The sequence below is a fragment of the Leptonotus elevatus genome, chromosome 4, assembly GCF_054856555.1.
Source record: "Leptonotus elevatus isolate MCC_2025b chromosome 4, RoL_Lele_1.0, whole genome shotgun sequence".
NCBI lineage: Eukaryota > Metazoa > Chordata > Actinopteri > Syngnathiformes > Syngnathidae > Leptonotus > Leptonotus elevatus.
In genome coordinates, this window is record NC_141242.1 from 27,606,905 (window position 1) to 27,630,866 (window position 23,962).

At 43.0% G+C, this 23,962-nt stretch overlaps 1 protein-coding gene across 1 annotated transcript in view; it reads left to right on the plus strand.

Annotated features, from left to right (window-relative positions):
- Nucleotides 1-12,556, plus strand: part of LOC147176445 (muscarinic acetylcholine receptor M2-like) — a 47,170-nt gene extending 34,614 nt beyond the window's left edge. Inside the window, exons 3-4 of the mRNA XM_086073150.1 lie at nt 6,803-7,675; nt 10,055-12,556. Of these exons, the coding sequence (XP_085929276.1) occupies nt 6,803-7,675; nt 10,055-10,366 (1,185 nt within the window). The 3' untranslated portion in view covers nt 10,367-12,556. The remainder of the gene's footprint in view (nt 1-6,802; nt 7,676-10,054) is intronic.
- The last annotated feature ends 11,406 nt before the right edge of the window (nt 12,557-23,962 follow it).

Here is a 23,962-nt window from a genome sequence, read left to right on the forward strand (position 1 = left end):
TCTCCTCTTTCTGTTTCTCTCTGACTGGCGGAGACCCAGAGCATGTGCTCCGCGTGTAGTAAGCACGTGCTCCGCGTGTAGTACACTCACTATATGCCCTCGCCCCTCCTATTTCTCTTCCCGTCTCTCCCTCTCTGAGCAGCGCAGCCAAACCTGGCTTCAGACACGTGAAAAAGAGAGAACGACATAGGAAGTGTTGGAGTATAGAATATTTGTATTCTACTCTTTACGTGTTCAATTAACTGAATGGTGAGATTCTGGTGAAGAAGTCCCTTTGCAAAGGTATCATTTTAACAGAAGCTTCTGATGACAACAATTGACGACACTCAAACCGTGTTCTGTTCAGATTGTGTGTCCCTCCTTCTGCTGCACATCATTATTTATTGAAAAGTCGGTGAATACGAAAAGTCTCCTCCCATCAGCCCACAGTACATTTGTTTGCAACTCAGTGAATACAAGAAAATCCCTCTCTCCTCCCTCAGCAAGTTCAGCAAGTTCCCATAGGTATAAATCAGATTAGAGAAAAACAATAATACAAAGCCTGTGCCTCCCCTCTTCCGACCGGCTGAGACTGGTACTAGACTAAACTCCCTTCAAGATAGCAGTGGAAGAAACCCGTTGCCCTTCTCATGAGAGTGAGACAGATAAGAATACAATACTATTCATTGAGCTACACAGCTATAACTAAATCCAAAACGGCTAAAATATAAATTGAAACTGAAAAACAATGTTAATAACTTAACATTCCCTCATTTGAGCTCATGAGAGCTCAACACATTAAAACATTTTTTTCAATGGTTGTGTGGTGGAAATAATTATCATTAAAACATCCCTTTAGCAGGAGAGGAGGTAGTTTAGCAATCATATGACATTAAAAAACAATTTGATACATTTAAAAGATTTTTAGTGGAATAAGCATAACATATGTGAGGCTTAACATAAAATGTTGTTCATTAAAAAGTGTCGCAATGTATCGGCAGACGAATATGTGTTCTTTGAAGCCATCTCGTGATGAAGTTCTTTGTTGAATGAGAAGATGACGTTGTCAGCTTTTTGCAGAACCCCAGAATAGATTGCCTGCAAATGTGATTCTCGTGATGATTGCCCAGGAAAAGCCACTTGACTTGATCCGTTGAATGATGTCAAAACGATGTCCAAACGGTCGCTCCAGAACCGAACACTGGGTCAGCTGACGTGGCTCCCAGGTCGGAGGTGATAAGATTGATGATCATCAGTTGATGAGATAGCCGGCAGGCAGCCTTGTAGACCAGTTGTGGAATTTCGTCTCTCCTTTCCGTCATCAACCTGAGAGCGGAATATGTTTAGTCTTCTCATAAACCCACGTCAATTTTATTTGGAGGAAAAACCCTGATAGTTTTTGTTAGTTGGGATTAGTAAATGTTATTTGGTTAAGATCCGTAGGTCCTGTGCTGTTGGAACAGGAAAATATCTATTTTTGTGACATTGAAATAGAGCCCAGCCTTTGATTGAGTTGAATGACATTCGCTCATTCATTAATATAAGACAGAGCTTGTAAATATTTATTTTTCAAATAGGTTTTGTTCAATAATAGGTAATTTTTTACCACGACTAAATTTGTTCTAAATTTGCATAACTGTGCCTTTCACCATCCTGAAAGGAATCATTTTACTAGCATATCATATATTCTCTTCTCAGAATCCCACGACCGATCGAATCGTGATGATCCTGGAAAAAGCTCACATATATTCATATTATCTATACTCTTTTGCAAACACTGGGCTCCAAACATTACATTTTTCTAAAATAAAAGATATAATATAATATAATTACCTTCATCCGGCGAATATGCATTATTGTCCTTGCTTGCTTCAGACTTACTTTGCCGCTCGATTTCCTCTGGTAGATTTCTTCATATTCAAACTGTGGATTATCACTTCAAAACCTTTTCATATTCAAACTGTGGATTATCAAAACCTTTTCATTTTTTAATCTACTAATTCGTCTACATTGGTTAATTTCTTAAACATAAACTCCCTCATTTTGACAAAGATCCACTGATTTTTTCAAACACGTCAAGATAAAGGGAGGATAAAATAGAGACCTCATAACTCAAAAGACGTCGTTAATAACACAACCCTCTAAATCAGGCTATGAGGTAAACGAAAAAGCTACAAAACACAACAAAAATGAGCACAAGCAGATACAATTTAAGACATTAATATATAATGACTTTGGGGCCATAAAAAAATAGAGGTAACCATATTAATCTAATTCTCCTAGATTTAATCAAACTAAAAATTATCAAACTGCTAATCAACTTCACCTCTTTTACATATTAGCGGGGCTCATAAAAAAACACAGCACACAAAATATTTCTGGGATTCATAAATCACAGTGCTGTGAAAGAAAAAAAAAATCTAAAATTAACCATCAAACTCTTAGTTAGTCTTTTACTTGTTACTACTCATTTTATTCTATAATTTTTTCTATATTATAGCTGCAGCTGGACGAAGTCCAAAAAAATTCCTCACGGGGAAAATAAAAGTATATCGTATCATATCATATTAATAAAATTCCCATTGTACCAATTCAGAAACTGATTCTCCCAAAAATATAGGCAAAAATTTAGTAGGCTATAGATTGAAATAAATTTCCTCAATCCCTCATTTCAAATTCACATATGTCGTTTTCAATTTCCTGAAATACCTTGCTATAGATCACAGTTCCCCATTCAACACATTAAAAATGCCTTGCATATACCGTGCAGCATTTCACTGATTGAAGGGTCCATCCAAGTCAGACCACCAGCTTTCAAAAGTCAATGTTCAGGGCGGGGCTGTGTCAGACAAAGTTCATCAGGTATAAGCAATGAGAGGAGACATCTCTGTAATGAGGCTTGTACACAGTCACTGGGCATTGTGGAAGTTGAGCATCATGGTTTTTTTTTAGGCACAGGAGGAGAAGACTGTGCTCTGCGGCTTTTGACCTTTGATCTCTGCCACATCCATTCAGACGCTGTCTGCAATGTGGACCCGATGACACATTTTCGGTCCTTCCAGGCGCTCACCTCGACCAACGAATGCACCCGGCTGATCCAATGCACTACAATGCCAGACTGAGGAAATGGGATCATAGCAAGACAGTTCACTTCCTGCTTTCTCAAAAATGTTTCGTAAAAAACAGCCCTTTTTTTTTTTTTAAATACCCCTTCAAAATAGCTACTAGCAATACTTGCAAATACTACGTATCAGCAGCTGGGGCGCATCCCGTTCGCAGTTTGTAATCAGTGAAGGCCATCAAACCCTCATCTGCCTTGGAACTCAAACATCAGTTTCTGAAATGACACACTCAGAGAAAAAACAAATATTAAAAATCATTATCATTATGTCAATTTCAAAAACATTTATAACTTCAACTCAATACAGCTCAAACAAAATACTATTATTTTATCATTATTCTTGATTCATTTGTCCCGAAAAGGGAAAGTTAACAAATTAACCATCTTCATCAATTATTATAGTGTAAAAGACTATCAATTCAGTCACTAAAAAAAAATAAAAAATAAAACACTGATGTAATATTCTTCTACAAAAACTCAACAATATCTTTCATATACTATTACTTATTTTTTTATTGTATATCATTCCTCTCTTACCTAGAAAAGAGAAACATTATGCTCTAACCCACAGCCCCCTCCTTTTCTTCTAACCTAGAAACGGGGGGGGGGGGGGGGGTCTTAACATTATACATCGCAAAACCTATTTTATCACATTCCCATTAATAAAACAAACACCACTATCACAACAGTCTCATCTCACACAAAAACAACACCAAACTTAGTTAAAGATATTGAAGAAAAACAAACAAAATCCCCATATGCACATTTCTCACTCACAATCACAACAATAGCCCCCACCTTTTAGAAGCTAGGTCACACACTCAAATACATACGCACACACTCTTCAGTCATTATAAAATAATAAACGGTTTTATTCTATCAATTCGTTATCTACAAATCTCATGGCATTTAAACCGCAGTTTTGTACGGTGATTTCAGTAAACGGGTTAACTTCGAACAAACCACCCGTAAACTGCTCCACAAATGCTGGAGTCATTTTAGCATCAAATTCAGCCACTACATCATTACCAACAAAGAAAATACAAAAGTCTGACGTACCATTTTGTCCAGCGAAAGCTTTTCATACAATCGATCCATAGTTTGTTTTTTCGTTTTTCATCGACGTTTTTTATTTTTCCGCATGGCTGCGACTCACAAGTACAAGTCCCGACTATGAACCGGAAGCGCATTCAGGACAAACCATTCTGTATCCGGGTCGAAATCGCCCTCCATTTTGTTTGTAGGCTATTTTTTACTTTCGGTTTCTATTCTACGCAAGTAGTATTAATATTTATCAATACAGTGACGTCTCACTTTTAGTATAATAGTTCAATAGGTTAACACATATGGCCACACAACAGACACACATAAGAATCACGTGACCTCTCGTTTATACACAGCGGTTATCCAATCCCGCTGAGCCAAACTGTTCTCCATATATTGCAAAATTTTTGCAAGGCGCTCATTTTCAAAATAACTTGTCACGCGCTATCGAATTAAACCGTAGAACAAAAGGAATTCATACGGTAATCCTGACCCCAAAACTACAATCGTAGGAGCGCCAAAAAATAAAATAAATTCACGTAATCTCTCGATTGCAAATACAGTAACACAAATCCAATTATCACTGTAATCAACCTGGACCCCTCAATACTGTTCAATTTCAAACAGGCGCTTTTTTTCAAAAAACATATTACGTGTAAATGGACGTTCTCACCAAGAGTCATGAGAAAATATGATACTAGTCCCCAATCGGCCAAACTGCTAAAAAGGCAGAGCGCACCATAATCTTCGCGATCCTTAGCAGAAGAAAGACTTCTTACGTCATCCGGTAACCCTTTTATTCAATATATATTATGGTCTAAGGATTCTTCGTAGCGTGACGAAACAAAACAAAACAACAAATTAAATCCACTACTTCATCCTGTGTAAAAAAAAGCTTCATCTCTTTAGGTCTGCATTTACGTCACTAAAAAATGCACCACCCCACGACGTGTTTAGTTCAATATCGTAGGAATTATCCCAACTCTCTAACGACATCAAACTACAACTTGTTCACACAGATCTCATTTAAAATTTAGACAATTTGGAAGACGAAAAACCAGTTGCAGCGGACCCAAACAGACAGAACCTCCCTACGTGGATAAAAGTCTCCACTTACCGTACTTTATTTATTTAGGCCTAGAAGTTCCGCCCGTCCGTGAACGCCGCAGCTTGCTCTACGTCAAAATACCACCATCCGTTAGAATTCAGCGTCGGGGATCACCATTTGTTAGAGTAGACAATATTTGTATTCTACTCTTTACGTGTTCAATTAACTGAATGGTGAGATTCTGGTGAAGAAGTCCCTTTGCAAAGGTATCATTTTAACAGAAGCTTCTGATGACAACAATTGACGACATTCAAACCGTGTTCTGTTCAGATTGTGTCCCTCCTTCTGCTGCATATCATTATTTATTGAAAAGTCGGTGAATACGAAAAGTCTCCTCCCATCAGCCCACAGTACATTTGTTTGCAACTCAGTGAATACAAGAAAATCCCTCTCTCCTCCCTCAGCAAGTTCCCATAGGTATAAATCAGATTAGAGAAAAACAATAATACAAAGCCTGTGCCTCCCCTCTTCCGACCGGCTGAGACTGGTACTAGACTAAACTCCCTTCAAGATAGCAGTGGAAGAAACCCGTTGCCCTTCTCATGAGAGTGAGACAGATAAGAATACAATACTATTCATTGAGCTACACAGCTATAACTAAATCCAAAACGGCTAAAATATAAATTGAAACTGAAAAACAATGTTAATAACTTAACAGAAGAGAGAGAGGGAAAATGACGGAGCCAGCTCTCATCATTCACATCAAAGAGCTCTTTGTACCAGCTTGTTTGCGAACGACCCATCACTATTAAGAGCTATTTTCTGGAGTTACTGAATAAAATACGCCTCGCATCTAAAGATCAAGTGGCTTGGAGTCACTCTAATTGACAAGACAGCGTCAATGTGGCTCTCACAGAAGTTTGTGTACTGTAGACCAAGACTGTGTTTGAATATCCACCCTTAATCCCTAACCCATCATTCACTATCTGGTCCCGTAATATATAGTAGCCCAATAAATTATATACACTAACCTCATTCTGTTTGGCGAATCGGACAGCCAGCTAACTACTTGTTCATCATCACATATCACGAGACCACCACTTTGCATCGCTTGCGCTTGTTTCCTGCTCACCATAAATTGTGGTCTATATGAACCTGTTGAGTGCCCATCAATGTTCACTACATTTCTAAGTGCATTCTGGGCAATTTTTATTGAACTACATTTTTTTTTCCTCTGAACATTCAAACACCACTACAAAATGGTGTGGCCTCTATTTAATTCACTATAATGAGTATCATGTGGATATTCGGACACAGCCCAAGATTCCTTGCGAATAGAGCCGTTGTCTTGGTAAAAGGACATGGAAGAGTTTGTTTACTATATGAATGCTTGAGCTTTTTTTTATCCAAGTCAAATACCCCCCACCCTTCGCCCCGAGTAACAATTTATTTGCTCCTTTTCTATTTAATTTCTTTCGTGAGGTTTCCCATACTGGAGAAGCAATTAGAGAATACATGTCCAGGCAAGTAATCTAATAGAAGTGGGGAAACATACATCACACAAAAAATATTAGTATCTGACAGCCTGCTCCATGTGTTTTTTTTCAAAGGTAAACAGGAACCTGCAGACTGTCAACAACTACTTTTTGTTCAGTTTGGCCTGTGCGGACCTAATTATTGGTGTCGGTTCCATGAACCTGTACACTGTCTACATTGTGATTGGCTATTGGCCCTTGGGAGCGGTTGTGTGCGACCTGTGGCTTGCGGTGGACTACGTGGTCAGCAACGCCTCAGTCATGAACCTCCTGATCATCAGCTTTGATCGTTACTTCTGCGTCACCAAGCCTCTAAGCTATCCTGCGCGCCGTAGCACTAAGATGGCCGGTCTGATGATCGCTGCCGCCTGGGTGCTGTCCTTCATCTTGTGGGCGCCTGCCATTTTGTTCTGGCAGTTCATTGTGGGTGGGAGAACAGTGCCGCCAGGGGAGTGCTACATCCAGTTCTTCTCCAACCCGGCGGTCACGTTTGGCACGGCCATCACGGCCTTCTACCTACCTGTGGCCATCATGATCTACCTCTACTGGCGCATCTCCAGAGCCAGCCGTAGCCGCATGCAGAGAGACAGCAGGAAGACGTCCGGCACCATTAATGGAGAAGCTCACTCTCACAGTCAGGAAGACACAGGGGAGAACCAAATTCAGAACAACTGCATTCAGACGATGAGGGAGCAGCTCAGGGTGGCTGCCCAGAGCAAGGAGAAGGAAGCACTGCAGCAACAGAATGGAAGTGCTCTTTGTAAGGAAGACAAACCCGAGCAGGTGAAACCGGAGGCGGACAGCGTCCAACCCTCCACATCTACGGAGAACGAGGTCCCCGTTTCAGTGCTGAGGGGACTGAATGCCATAAGAAGGATGACCCAAACAGAGCCAGCTTCCAGGGCAACATCCTTGACAGACTCTCAAGCCACAAGGACAATGCTTAAGGTAAACATCATACACAATTTCTCTCACTCAGGGTATGATCACTGCGCTGTCCAAATTACAGCACAGTAGCCATTCGCAGCCCGCTGTCCATTATTTTTAGCGGCTGGCGTCATTTCTTAAAATTAACATTTGCCCATATTGTCCTTCTTTAAACTCTGGGGCGTTCCATGCCAAATCACCCAGTGGGTTTAACCGAGCAGATTTTGATTTTGATGAAATTTGGTGTACTTGTTGATAGAGATGGCACAACACTAAATCTTTAATTTTAGGTCAATCAGAGCAGGGGTTTACGAGCACCGGCCCACCAAATTTTGATATTTTCGGCAAAAAGTGGTGAGGACGTTCCTTCCTGAACCCTTATATTTCATAAATTCCTGTCGAGCTTCACAAAACAGGTATTGTTGGAAAGGAAATTCAACAAGAATTCCAAACTAAATTTCGTCAATTCGAAGATTGGTGCATATTCTAGTCAGACTTTACGCCGATCTGAACAGCTTGATCGTGATCGGCTGATAACTGGCATTTTATGCATAATCGGTGATCGCCTGTAATTTGCACATTTAATCAATGACGTCATTGATCGGATCCACGAAATAGGACATTCCAGCGAAAATAACCTTGTTCACTCAGTCGTTCTGTGTTGTTCTATGCTAGTGTGTATGCGATCCCAAAAGCTAATCTATTTTTAGTAGGGTGGCCAGATATCCGTGTTTAGGCCGGAGAGTCCTACTTTTCAGTGACGAGTCCGGCGTCCTGTGAAAGCCTAAGCCAGACGCTGGTTTGTCCGCCTTTAAAAGAAAATGAGCCGCGGTTGATATTATGTGACCCCAAATCAGACCCACCCTCGTTTGTCACAACTGATCTGGATTGGCCAAGAGTGGCTTCAGTTAAAAATCTCGTATATCATTGGCTCAATAAATGTAAAAAAATCTCCACGTGTGGCTATCTTACTACATGTATTTCCTCGCCACCTTCTTTGACAGCAGCGAAAAGGCAGCGCTAGCAAAAATGCCAAAACGCCACACATCTTTTAATATTGAATGAACGAAAGAGCACAATTTCCTGGTTGAAAGCAGTCAAGACTGGTTTCACGGTTTCTGTACGCTTTGCCGGTGTGGTGTCGACGTGAGCAGTCAGTGCAAAGCTTTCAGAATGTCACGCGGGGACGGAGAAGCTTAAAGCAAGAGGCAAGCAACAGGTGCGTCATAGGTTTATTGTTGTAACACGTTGTTTGCAAATGTGTATTTTAATTTACTTGCAATTGACTAATTTATTTTGTGAATTATTATTACTTTTGGTTTTGTACTTTAGTTTACATGTTGAAGTATTTTATGTGTTGCGCATGTCATGAGCACAGAGGAGAGAGAGGTGTAACTGTGCGAGCCACGTTCGAGAGAGAGAGACCAAAACCAAAGTAACCTGATAACAACTCAAACTAAACCCAAAACATGACAAAAGCAAATAAAACTAACCCAGACCCAACCCAAACCATGACATTGCAAGTCGTACCGTCTCCCGGACTAAACACACGCCCACTTTCTCTAAAACCACCATGCTCGCAGGTTAGTGATAAAAGTAGTCTTTATCAGTACACATTCTGTCCAAATGAATTCAAAGCAATCATTTATCCTTCACATTTGCCATGCCAAAATGCAATGACAATTGGCCATCTTAAATTCTCAACAGTTCGGTGGTGGCTGACACTTGTGTAAACTACAAGTAAAATGTATGCGCTGTCGAAGCTAACTAAACAAATGGTGAAGTGGTTGGTGAGCACATTGTTCGCTTCTCAGGTTTTTTTTCTCTCTCTTTCTTATTCTCCTCCCTACTCCTCCACTACTTCTGGCGGCAAGGAGCCGTTTTGTTTCAAATATGTATTGAAGAATTGAACATCCATCCAATTTCCACATTTAAAGAAGACACAGTTGTACTGCAAGGGCTCCAGAGTTTTGTGGGCGGTGCGCACAGCCGGCTTATTAGAGGCGCGTGGCAACCACATGGGGAGAGACTGGGTTTTACTGAACCGGGCATTTTACTTCTGCGTTAGAAAAATAGCTAGCAAAATACCTAATATTTCATAAAAAAATACATCGCCATGGTGTCAAAGGTAAGATTTAATCATAACATGCCTATAGTTAACTGTGGAAGGGCTTAAAATACCGTGATAATTGTAGCTTTAAAACAAAAAAAGTATTTCTTCCTCTATCTTTTTCCATTTTCAAACATTTTTGAAAAAGCTCCGGGGAGCCACTCTTTAGCAGCGCTAAAGAGCCACATGCGGCTCAAGAGCTGCGGGTTTGCCTGGTTTATAGGCCAACGGAGAAGGCCCTGCTGCCGTGACTGTCCACCATTGATGCAACACAATCTGTTTTCCTCCAGGTGACAAAACAGAGCGTAGTTGCCAAATGGCGCAAGAAAAGCACATCCTCACGAGAGAAAAAGGTGACGCGCACCATCATGGCCATCCTGGTGGCCTTTGTGGTGACGTGGACGCCGTACAACGTGATGGTGCTAATCAACACCTTCTGCTCCGTTTGCATCCCCAATGCTCTGTGGACCATCGGTTACTGGCTGTGCTACATCAACAGCACCATCAACCCGGCCTGTTACGCCCTCTGCAACACCACCTTCAAAAACACCTTCAAGCACCTACTGCTGTGCCAGTACAAAAACATACGAGCAATGCGGTGAGGCTGCTATCAACTCAGACTCAGTGCATCAAATGTAAACTAAATGCTGAATTGTTGATGTGTACAAGTGTACCAATTTTGGAGTTTTTTTGGGATGGAGCCTAATGTCGGTTTGTAGTTTTACCAGGGTTGATCTTATCCATCTGCAATATCTTAATGTGCCCCACAGGGCTCATAACAGGGCCCCATTGAATGGAGCGGTGGTATAAATAAATTTTTTCGAATTTTTTTCTACAGAAACCCAAAAAGTCTGAGACTCATACTGTCAAATGTTTGAGCGTCCCTCTTGCTCTCTTGGTGGGCCTCCTGGTGGTCACGATGACCTAAGCAGCTGCTTAATTTGCTTTTGCCTTGGGCTGGCCTTGTACAGTGTTATCTTGACTTTGAAGTGACCCAACTTTGAGTTTTTCCATTTACAAGCTGTTGCTAGCAACAAAAAAGTGGTACAAGCCGCTGCTCAAGTAAAGTGGAAAAAAGGAGCAATTAAAGGTGCATGTCTCAATATTGACGCAAATTGGAGTGTTAAAATAACCATATTTTTCACCCACACATGTTTTAAGAATTGTATAATGGACAGGAGGCACTAATGTGGCACAATGGCTGTTGCCCCTATTTTCCTGTTGAGTGAAATAATAATTGGGTGTTCGGGACCGAATCTTTAAGCTTTGGTGAAGTCAGGCGCATGCACGCTCTCTCGCTCTGCAGAAGCGCTGGGAAGGCGGAAGTGTTTGGGAGTATGTGGACGAGATCATGGAAAGACATAAGTGTGTGCAACAGCAGATATAAAAGTGTGTCAAAATATTTAAAAAAAACAATACTGTAGTGTGACCCTCCGTCTCCCGGTGGCTCCTTTTGTTCGGCGACATGCAACGGGAGTTGTCCACGGATGTGACTCTGGCCGAGAGAAAAATCGACCCTGCGTCCCCCGACCACGGTCAGAATACTGAGCACAGCAGTAAAGGATAACACTGTCTAGTGTGACAAAAACAGCAAAACTGAAATCGCGCAAACCTCGCAGGAGGACATGGATCAATATTGGAGCAGCGTTAATATTGGAGTAGGTGGAAAAACCTAAGATGATAAAACGGGGGGAAAATTGACCGATCCACTTTATCGGTCAATTTGACACAACTTTCTGGGTTGTCTTATACAAAATGACCCAATTTTTTGACCCAAATGAAGAACCTGACCAATATTTATGAGTTGTTTAACACTAAAGACCCATTTCGTGACTCAAAGTTGGGTTAAATAGACCCAAGTAGAGGATCAGTCCATTTTTTACCTATAGTTAGGTTATTTTTGACATAGTTGGGTTATTTTTGACATAGTTGGGTTATTTTTTAGAGCGTACTGTCATGACATCGCATGTGAGCAAAGAGAGCCACAGTCGGCAATGCACCGTCAGTCAGTTATTGAATGGGGCAAATAGTAAATACAAAAATGCACAATGAGAACAGTCATTGCTGTAGGCCACAACTCACGCTCAGATGTTCACACACAGACTAACCGGCCAATCTGACTCCAGCTCCTGGCATCACTCAGTAGGCCATGCCTCTTAAAGACACACATCCAACACATGTATACTACAACAATTACAATTTCTAAAACCATTTTAGATCTTTACATTCATTTTTATTTAGTTTTTATACAATGCAGTGCTGTTCTAATGAAATAATGTTATCTTGGGGATGTAACGGATTAATGGCATTTCAATAATTAATAGGGGAAATTGATTCAATATGCGACTAAGTAACAAGCTTGGTCAAGGAACAAATTAAACTCATAAGTAAAGGTAACACTGTATTTACTCATCCATTGTAACACTTTAACATTTACCAAGGCAGCACTACATTTGTGTAGTTTATTGGCATGCCACCCTCCAGTTTTTAACCCTGATGGTCAATATGTGTATATCCCACTTTAAAACTAATGACACAGTGTTAAGCGATACTCATGTGCCAAGTGTATAGAAATCACCATTTAGAATGTATTAAGTCTCATCGTGTTGGTTTCACCATGTGTTTGTGTGTGTGCATCTGTGTTCATGTTTCAAATTTCTTTAAGTACAGGTAGTGAAACTAGTCCAAATATAATACTTATTAAAAACCTGTATAGCGCTCACTTTCATCCTGAATTGATGTTTACATGAACATAAATGTTGTGGCATGTTTAAATAAACTGAATAAATGAAGAGGTTTCTTTGATTTTGTTACGGCCCTGGGCCAAGTCCCAGTGAAATTGTTTGCCTTGCCTCTGCTCTTCCCAGCTAATTATACCTGATTCGCCACACCTGGGGGGCTGATTAACTCGGCACCTATAAGAAGAGGACGGAGCGGCACTTGAGTCTCTGGGGCTCTCCACCTTGCTGCAGCAGTTTTCGTTAGTTCTGTTTTTGTTTGTTTTGTGTTGGACTTCCATTATTGCCTTTGTTTATTTCTGAGAGCTTTCTTTTATTTGGCATAATAAATTTGCCCTGTTTGTTTGCCATCCACCTGCCCTTTTTCTACCTGGATTTTTTAAAACATTTTACCTAGCAACCTCTAGCACGTAACAAATGGGGGCTTGTCCGGAAGCCTAGGTAGACTTGGGGTTGTGGTTGCTTTTGTGTGGGCACTCAGTTTTTGATTGTTCACATTGTTCACTTCAAAGAGCCTGCTCTTTGTACCGGCTCGTTCCTGAACGACCCATCACTACAGCACTCACTTGGTTAAATTGATACACCCTGATCAGACAGGCTTCATTCCAAACAGACACTCGTTTCATAATTTCAGACGTCTTCTCAATATCATGTACTCTCCCAGAAAATCTAGGGAAGATTTGTTTGTTTTGAGTTTAGACGCTGAAAAGGCATTTGATTGTGTAATAGTCCTGCCTCTTCCGTGCGCTTCAAGCAGACTTGGCCTCAGTCGACTGAGGCCAAGCTTTTGGGATAGCATTTGCTAATTTTTGATCAGAATTGACAAGCCAGATGCTTAATTTGTCGTTCTGAACACATTTCAAACATTACTGCGATCATAAAGTTATTGAATCCGCTAAACTTACTATTTGGCTAAACTTAGATGGCTGCAGAAGTTACATACATCATTCATTTGAGATAGACAGGTTGTGTACAAAGATAAACAACAGAAGTCACTTGATGTCAGTCAAGTACATAGAGTCCGTTTATGTCCCGAATTATGTAGAATTACGAGCGGCAGGATTCTTGATAATACCAATAGTGGCCCTGGAGGGCACTGTAGTACCGTATAACTTCCAAGGGGTGTTGATTTTGTTAGAGTAGACAATATTAAGTATTGTACTCTTTGCGTGTTCAATTAACTGAATGGTGAGATCCTGGTGAAGAAGTCCCTTTGCAAAGGTATCATTAAAACAGAAGCTTCTGATGACAAAAACTGACGACACTGAAGCCGTGTTCTGGTTAGATTGTGTGTCTCTACTCCGGCACATCATTATTTATTGAAAAGTGGGTGAATACGAAAAGTCTCCTCCCATCAGCCCACAGTACATTTGTTTACAACTCAGTGAATACAAGAAAATCTGTTCCCATGGGTATAAATCAGATTAGAGAAAAACAATAATAATCAGCCTGTGCCTCCCTTCCGACCGGCAGAGACCGGTCCCAGAAAAAACTCCCTTTAAGATAGCAAATGTAAAAACCCGTTGCCCCTTCTCCTCTCATGAAAGTAACACAGATAAGAATACAATTCATTGAGCCATACTGAGTTAACTAAATCCAAAACGGCTAAAATATAAATTGAAACTGAAAAACAATGTTAATAACTTAACAATTTCCAAAAACATATGGCTGATTCCTGTAGAAAGACCAGACCATAAAAGTGGTCTAGGACTGATAAGCAGTCTTATCGCTAGTTCGCTTGCTAAACAGGCTGTTAGATCTCGGTAGGCGCTGATATGTGTTTCCTGTGGGTTGTAAAAACTAAATCCAGTCCCTGCTGGAGGAAAATTCAAAGTTTTTTCTTTTTTAACTGTCTCTGGTTGTATTGAGAAAAAAAAACAGGGTTAAGGCACGCACACACATTCCCCAGGGGGAAATTTTTTAAAAAGGCAAATAAATAAAAAACGGAGGGTGACGGGCAATATTCGTTGCAGTAGAAATCATAATGCCCAACTAGACTGTCTCAGACAGGTTCAACCTGTACAGGGGTACCAGACAGGAGTGCCCTCTTAGCCCATTGTTGTTCGCACTAGTGCTGGAGCCACTGGCAGTGACAATTCGAGTGAATACTGAGATTCAGGGTTATGGCACAGAATACACCTCAAATAAAATATCGCTGTATGCGGATGATATTTTGATGTATATAATGAGACCACAGACTTCCATACCTGCTTTATTAGAGACAATCAAATTATTTAGTTATTTTTTTGGATATCTGATAAATTGGGGTAAAAGTGAGCTGATGCCGGTGCGTTACAGGGACCCAGCTGTACTTAAACATATTTCCTTCAAACTGGCTTGGGAAAAATTCACATACTTAGGGCTGGAGATTACAAAGGAGTATAACTCTATATTTGTAGCTAATTTTATAGCTATAGTGGAAAAGTTTAAAATCAAACTAGTTGTGGAGAACGCGTCCGATTTCCCTTTTAGCAATGGTGTCGTTAGACCTATTTTACGGGGCTCAAGCCTACCTAAAATGTTCTTAAGCCCTCTCTAATTGAATTGGTTGTCTATCTATCTATCTATCTAGCTATCTCTCTCTCTCATATATATATATATATATATATAGTAGCGATTATTTGGGTTGCCGTAATGGCTTATGAGAAATTTAGACAGTACTGAGGGGAATTGTAATTTCTTCAGCAACCTCTGGGGCACCACTTTGACTTTGCTTGTTTGTAGGAGCAAAATAAACGATAAAAATCCTATTATCAAGTAGTCATAATCTGAAGTTGCTACTTTAGTTAACCATGGAGTTCTTTGCTTTCATAAGAGAATTACTAATCCACTCAGTAAACACAAATGTTTCGGCAGAAATTGAATTTCTAGACAACAAATTTATTTAGTAAACACACACACGTATATCAGTCACAGCCTAACCTATTAATGAAACGGAATAAAAATGTGAATCAAAGATAAAAAGAAAACATGCAACCTAACTAACTAATATAAAGAAAGGGTGGTAAATGAAAAAGGTAGATGGGGGATAGAGATGGAAGCGTTTTGACCTGTCAAACCTTTTATGTATGAATAAAAGCGTAGTATATGGTCAGATTGCAACACAATTTACGGACTGGTTCAGTTTGCACGGGAGGAAGAGGGACTCTCGAGCGTCAATCCTCAGTTGGAGAAAATTCTGTTGGAGGCAATCTGGGCGGTCGGCGCACGCACAGCTGGAATGCTGCCCTGGAGTCTGGCTTCTGGCTGCTGGCGAGGTGCACGCAAGCCCTTGGATGGCGCACGGCTGGAGCAGAAATGGGTCGCTGGCGCGCAGCGGCTCTGTGCTTAACAGCCGTCCTGGAACCGGGTCGGCGGGGCGCTGCGTGATTCAGATAGGTGGGTCAGCTCTCAGCAGGAACAAACACGCACGCTTTGGGGCGCGCGTTGTGGCTCAAATCCGGGGCTCAAAGAAAGAAGCCGCGTGGTCACCCTCAGCGACCACGTTTCTAGTGATGATCAGGAGAAGTTCATGAGGCCAGACGTGAGGTGAAGAGCAGGAGGGGAAGAGAGAGAAGTTCCTTCGCGCGCTGACTTTCAAACTGTGTCCCAGGGACCCGGCAGTTTGGTCCCGCCTCTTCCGTGCGGATGAAGTAGACTTGGTCGACGAAGACCAAGCTTTTAGGATAGTATTTGATCATTTTTGATCAGAATTGACAAGCCAGATGCTTCATTTATCATTCTTAACACATTTCAAACATTACCGCAATCATAAAGTTATTGAATCTGCTAAGCTTACTAATTAGCTAAACTTAGGTGGCTACAGAAATTACACACATCATTCATTTGAGATAGACATACAGGTTGTGTGCAAAGATAAACAACAGGAGTCACTTGATGTCAGTCAAGTCCCGAATTATGTAGACTCCAGATTAATTAGGAGCGGCAAGATTCTTGAGGATCGATAGTGACCGCTGGAGGGCACTGTTGTACCATATAACTTCCAAAGGGACATTGTTTCCAACAACACATGGCTAATTCCTGTGGATAGACCAGACCATAAAAGATGGTCTGGGGACTGATAAGCAGTCTTATCGCTAGTTTGCTTGCTAAACAGGCTTTCAGGTCTGTAGGAGCTGTGGTATGCGTTTCCTGGGGGTCGTAAAACGAAATCCAGTCCCTGCTGGAGATAAACTCAAAGAGTCCTTTTGAACTGAAAACACAGAGTTAAGACGCGCACACACATTCCCCAGGGGGAAGTGTTTAAAAAGACAAATAAAATGGAAAAATTAAGGATGACGGGCAATATTCGTTGCAGTCCCCCCTTCAATGATCCGTGGCAGGGGTCCGTGCTCGGCTCAGACGACAGTAGTCCCAGTCACGCTCCACTGCAACAAGAAACACATACCACTGGTGCAACTTTACCCCACCATCTGCGGGGCTATGTGCATGCAGTGTATGTCTGTGTGTTGTCAGTGTACGTCTGTGTATTCAGTTAACTGGGTGTGTCTCACTAGGTACTGTATTAGCTACTAAGGGACATTAATAACATTGATCATCACACCTTCGATTCCTAGCTTCACATTGTGTTGCTCAGAGGGGCGCCCGGTAGTGTCCCTTTCAGCCAGACGCAGGTCCACCCGGTTATGGCGGTAGATTGTTCCCTCGACATCTACGATTTGGGACCCACCTGCTGGAGGCACACTCCTCTTTGCCATCTGCCTGTTCTGTCGCCTGGCAGGGGCTTCATCCTTATGTTCTGTCCGATGTGCAGGTCAGGCAGATCTCTGGCAAATTTGTCGTACCAGAGTTTGGCTGCCTGGTGTTTTATGCGCAGCTTGTCTGAGACCCCAGTGACCACACTCGGCTCCAAGAGCGTGTCAGCGACTGGGAGCGGGGTTCTCAGTCTACGGTACATCAGTCTCTGTGCAGGGCTACTGAGCATGCCCTCCGTGGGTGTGTTCCTCCATGGGTCGTCGTTTGCATTGGCTGCCTTCTTGCAGATGTTTTTCACTATCTTCGCGGCCTTTCCATTGATTTTGAGTGTCTGGGCGAGGACTTGACGTGTTCAAAGTCCCATTCTTTTGCGAATTTCCTGAACGTTTCACAGTCAAACTGACTGCCACAATCACTAATGACCCGGTCTGGTTGTCCATGACGTGCAAACTGGACCTTGCACCTCAACACTGTAGTCTCCGCCGAAAGATCTGGGAGGAGTTCTGTTTCCCAGAAATCTGAGTAATGGTCAACAATGATTAGAAAGTCTTTGCCTGCCTGCTTGAATCGAGCCATGCTGAGTATCTGCCATGGTCGTGTAGGAAGTGCATGGGACATCATTGCCTCCCGCTGTCATGTGCATATTCATTACATGCTGAGCACTGGCTCACATAGTGCTTGATTTTACCGTGCATGTTGGGCCAGTATAGCGTGTTTCTTGCTTGCCTGTAGCAGGCGTCACCCCCAATGTGCCTGGCATGGATGCGTCTCTTGCGATCTCGTCCCTGATAGGCCAGAATTCCCTGATTGCCAAAGGAGTGTCCTCGCCATTCCTGGAGAACTACTAATTTCAAAACCTGAAGGCTTGCATCACCCTCAGTGTGCACTCCTATCTAGTTCAGCCGCTGGCTGGCGACTTTTAGGTAGTCTGCTTGATTAACTTGCTCATTGTCCTGATGTGCCCTCTCCAGGCTGGATATGTTCTGCTTTGTGTATTTTGTGTCGGCACCCTGTGCTGGAGGTGTGGCCCTACTCAGAGTGTCACTGATGTGCATATCAGGACCCGGCTTGTACACCACCTTGAGATTGATGCCTGCAGAGTAAGCAACATGCTCTGGAGTCGCTTGGGGGCTGCAAGGAGGGGTTTGGTTAAAATTGGAATGAGCGGCTTGTGGTCAGTTTCTGTGGTTATCTCCGCACGCCCATATAATAATAGTGGAACCGCTGGCATGCAAACACGATAGTCAAGCATTCCTTTTCGATTTGTGCATAGTTCTGCTCGGTAGGGGTCGGCGCCCGCGACGCATAACTCACAGGCTGACCCTCCTGCAGCAAGCATCATCCAAGACCTTTCTGACTCGCCTCACTCTGGATGACAACTGGCTTGGTCACATCGTAGTATCGCAGAATTGGGGCATGACCAGTCTATTGATCTCCTCAACTGCAGCATCATGTTTGGGTAGCCAATGCCATGGGACATCCTTGTCCAACAGTCTCCTTAATGGCTCGCATACTTCAGAGAGGTGTGGCATGAATCTTGCAAGGTACGTTGCAAACCCAATAATCCGTTGTACAGCCTTGGCGTCCTCAGGTTGTGACATGTCCCGGACTGCCCTAATCTTCTTAGGGTCTGCTCTGAGCCCCTCTGCCGAAAGAATGTGCCTGTGAAACTTGACCGCTTTGACCCTGAATTGCAGCTTCTTTAAACTCAGCCTCAGCCTGACTTCTCTGCACCTCTGCATTAGCGCAATGAGTTTTGTGTCATGGTCCTGTATGGCCTGTTTATTCGTCTCCCCACAACCCACTATCAGTATATCATCTGCTATTGGTTCTACTCCCCTTAGGCCTGCCAATAGCTTATGCTGCTTTTGCTGGTTTATCTCTGGGGCCACAGATACCCCAAATGGCAGTTTTAACCAGCGCTTCCTGCCCCATGGCGTCCAGAATGTGGTTGTGTAACTGCTCTACTTGTCTAGTTTGCATTGTAAGAAAGCATCCCATGTATCTACCAGGGTGAAAATGCGAGCCCTGGGCAGCTTGGGGTCTATGCAGATTCTCAGCTTCTCTGGCTGCCTGACAATTACCATGTTGCTAATCCACTCAGTAGGCTCTGACACTGAGGTTAAATGGCCTTCCTTCGCATATTTATCTAACTGAGCCTTGACTGCCTCCCTGAGGGGCTACTGGCACATTACGTGGTGAAGCTTTCACTGGTGCCACATCTGTGTTTAACTCAAAATGAAAGTCCCCTGGGAGTGATTCAACTGGATCATTAAAGCCATCATGATAGGTCTGCACAAAGTGTTGTCTGGTCAGCGGCTCTGGGCAGCCATGCCCTACCACAAGAAGCTTTTCTGGGATGGTGAAACACATTAGACCTAAGCGCTCACTGGTCTCGCCTGACAACAAGGGTCTCTGCCCGCTCCTTACTATCTCAAAGTGTAGCTTGTGTAATTTCCCCCTGACTAAACACTCTGTTTGGAATATGCCTATTGAGTGCATCGATTGGCTTGAATACATCACCAGTCAGGTCTGGCTTGGTTGTAACTTGGCCTCAGGAGCGAGTCTCCTCATATCTTTTATGCTTAAATGTTGCCCCTGAATCGAGCTGGCATCTCTGAGTCACTCCATTCATTTTAATTTTGACAAACCCCTTTTTGTCCTGTCCTTCAACTGTCCCTATTCTCCGCAGTGTATAAGTGTGCCTCTGTAACAGACCTGGCCATGTCCTCATGCTCCTCACTGTCTGCTGTATGTGCAGTTGCCCCTTTTCATACACACCTTGGCAAAATTATTTGCTGTCCCACAGTAGCGGCAAGTTTTTCCAAATGCGGGGCAAGAGTTGCGCCCGCGCCAGTGTATGTTGTCGCAGAATTTGCAAGTTGTGCCTTCTTACGTGCCCAGAGTCTGAAATTGCTTCTTGTCAAATCGTTCCTGCCTGTGTGGAATTCGGGGACGGCGTCCATCTGTTGCATGTAATGTGTCTTGTGTTCTGTCCTGTGTCATTTATTTTCATCATCATGTCTGTCATCTCTGCAGCTCGGCATATGTCTGTGGCTGATGCCAGTGTGAGAGCTTTTTCTCAGAGTAGACGACGTCACACACTCATCACACCAAGCACCAGTCTATCTCTTATCAAATCCTCTCTGAGTTTTCCATACTCACAGGAAGCGGCCTTCTCCCTCAGTTTTGTTGCAAATGCATCAATGGGCTCCCCTTCCTTTTGCTTGCATGTGCCAAATACCTATTTCTCGAATATGACGTACCTGGTTGGCTTGAAATAACCGCCAATGCATCAGGAATACTTTTTAGGGTCCTTTTCTTGCTCCGCAGAAAATCCCAAGTTGTGCTTGTTTATATGACGACATTCACTGCCCATCACTCTTCGCAAAGTTGCTGCCTTTACCTCTTTTGCTTTGTCCTGTAAGCCTGTCGCCAGTATATAGTCCTGAAATTCCGCTCTGAAGTTGTCCCAGGCCAGTTGCTTGCAAGGGTGCTGCTCATCCTCATCTCCGGTGGTGGAATGTTCGCTACCATTGTTAGCTTAGCTTTTTGTTAACCTCTGCTGCTGTTTTGCTCATCTTTGCCTTTCGTCTATTGTCTTGTTTTTTCTCCTCTTATGACTTCATGAGTCCCTCGGCGAACCACGATACCTTTCCACGTAACTACGATCAGTTCTTGTCACTTCTGACACCATGTTTGTGTATTAATAATGAGACAAGAGACAGTAGTGTGGGTCCTAGCATGACTGTATTTTTGAGAATACTAGTATTATATGGTAGTCCATCGTGTCCGATGATGACTTCTACTTCTTCTGTTGGTGGGTTCTGAGGTGACTGAAGAGTCCAATGCAAGAGCCACATGTTCTATTGCAGTGGGGGCATGTGAGGTTAGTACTGGTTGTGCTGGTCTTGGCTGCAGGAACCATCTTCCTCCTCTGGCGCATCCTTTCCCTCGCTGCACTCCTCTCCTCTACAAAACATTGAAGTCCAGAATGGCAGAGTTGCCTCCATAGAGAACGATCTAAGGCAGCGCTTTCTAGCTGTGTGTGCTGTATTCCACACTGCGTGAGTGTTGACTTGAGCTGGTCCATATATCTCCGCTTTTGACCTCCTGCAGATAGCTGGGCGTGATGTAGTTGTCCATACAGCAGTTGGCGAGGGAGTCTGTCATCTATTATTCTGATGGTGTGGCCGGCCCATCGCAATTGGTACTGGAGAAATGTGGCCTCCATGCTCTTTGTACCAGTTCTGTTCATAGCTTCTGTGTGTGGTACTTGGTCACGCCATGTTATCCCTAGGATGCTCTGGAGGCACTTGATGTGAAAGTTTTCCAGTTGTTGAATGCGGCGGCGATAAAAAGTCCAGGCTTCACAGCCATACAGAAGTGTGGAGACACAAATGGCTTGGTAGACTGCTACCTTGGTGTGTATGCTGAGATCTCTGTTCATATACACCCTTTTACGGAGTCTACCAAAGGAGGCTGAGGCTTACCTTATTCGATTTTGACAGACACAAAAACAGACAGCCCCACCCGCTCTGAATCCAGTGCTGACTGACACCAAAAAAAAGTAAAACCATTTTTTTCCCTTTCAGAAACCTGACTGTCTTATTTTGCAACAGAATAATGAATTATGAAATGTTATGTGTTTGCCATTTTGAAATGTTGACTCCATGAAGTGTCCTGAAAATGTTCCATTGCAGTGGCAGATTCTCCACTTAATATTCATTCGTGTGCACGTGTAACAGTGTCAGCTAGACAACATTTCTTTTGATGTGTTTAACTGTATGTGTTTGCATTGAAGTTTGAACTTAGAATCTAAGTTAACATGAAATCTAAATTCAATCTGATTATTCTTCACCAAAATTCACCCCAAAGCTGGAACATTTACCTTTCTGGTCTCTGTGTAACAGATGTGATAGCAGACTCCTGCTGAGTAGGAGACCACTGCCCACCTATAAAGCAAGTTTCCTGCTTGTCTCAGTCTCTCTTGGCTTCCCTGCTTTCTTCCTCTTTCCTCCTGGCTCTCTTCTCCACGCTCCATCTGGCTCTGCATTCGGGCGCGCAAGAAACAAAAGGCTAGCCCACGGCTGGCTTGACCACCAACACAGGGCTCGCATGACCAACAAATGACGACCGTGCGGCTTGCCATCGCTTTTGGCGACAGGCGCAGTGAAAACACACTGCTTCTTGGTTCCCTGGCAAAGGGTAAACGGATTGCAGTGCCCACAGTGGTGCTCTGAAGCCCAACCGAAAATACCTCTCCAGAGCCAACAGGCTGTCCCCCGCCGTGAGGCTCAGCTGCCCAGCCGGACAACTCTCTCTCTCTCTCCATCATCTTCTTCAAGGAACGGGCTTGGTGAATCTCCAATCCAGGGTTCTCCATTTCTCGAGCCAACACCATACCATTGTAAGTGCAGCAATGCCGACATTAACCAGGTTGTACAAATTGTACCTCCAATTGGGTTGAAGTTGTGCATGTTGTTCTTTACTGCAAAATGCTTGATTTCCTCCTGATGTTTAATGGGTGTACTGGTTATAGGTTAGAAATCGTTTCGCTACCATTCTTTTAATGCAACATGAACTGTCGTGTGCATACGCCGAATCTGTTTAAATATTTACTGACTAGTTTTCTACCAATCTGAGAGCTGCTGTCAATGCCAACATTTCAGCTCTTTGTGCTGACTGAGAGACTACAATTCATTCTGTTTGGACTTCTTCAAAACCTGTTTCTGTGGGTTGGCAGTAGCCAATACAGATTGTAGGCCATCGTTGCCTTTGAAGCAACATCCAACTGTGAAAAGAATCAAGTCCGGGTTGTCAATAGGTGTCGCAAATTGGGTGTCTTTGCTCGTATTTTTCCAATGGAGTTGATGCATACAGACAAACTTGTCGACTTCCTCCTTCTCCCTTCTGATAAAGGGCAGCGGAAACACTGCTGACCTTTTCAGACACATCAAGATAGAACAGGCGACTGTAATCAGGAATCGCAAGAGCTGCAGCAGTGGAAAGATGCTGTTTCAAGGAGATGAAGAACAAAGACCTGGTGTCTTCAAGACAAGAAGTTTCAGATGGAGCTGCCAGCAAGAGGTCATCCACATACTGCACCAGGAGAACACCAGGAAGCAGTTCAAGTGGAGACAGCAACTGGCGAAGACAGTCGTTGAAGAGTCCAGGTGAAAGGACAAAGCCTTGAGGCAGGCGATTGTTGGAGTAACAAACACCATTCCAAGTGAAAGCAAAAAATTGCTTCATTGAAGGATGGAGTGGAATGCAAAAGAAAGCATTAGCCAGGTCAATGCAAGTGAAATGAGTGTGGGTTGATGTAATTTGGGACGATGCCGAGTGAGGGTTCGGGACAGACAAAGTAGGAGTTAAGACGGCCGCATTAATCGCTCGCAGGTCATGGACCATGCGAAACTTTCCAGTATCTTTCTTCTCAGCGGGTAAAATAGGCGTGTTATAATCAGAGCCGGGAATTTCACACAACACTCCTGCTTGGAGCAAACCGTCAATTGTTTTCGAAATGCCAAGCATCCCAGCCTCTTTTACAGAGTATTGGGGAACATATATTTGTCCTGGTTTCATCTGAAACACAACAGGTGAGACGTTACAAAGACCAACATCAGTGGGATCCATGGACCACAGCGATGTGGGAAAGAAATCAAGAAGGGAACCAGCAAAATCGCTGTCGGTTGTTTCACGTCCATGGTGCCTAACCAAAAGCTGGTGCTCCAAAACGGAAGTGGTTAAAAATGTGTTAGA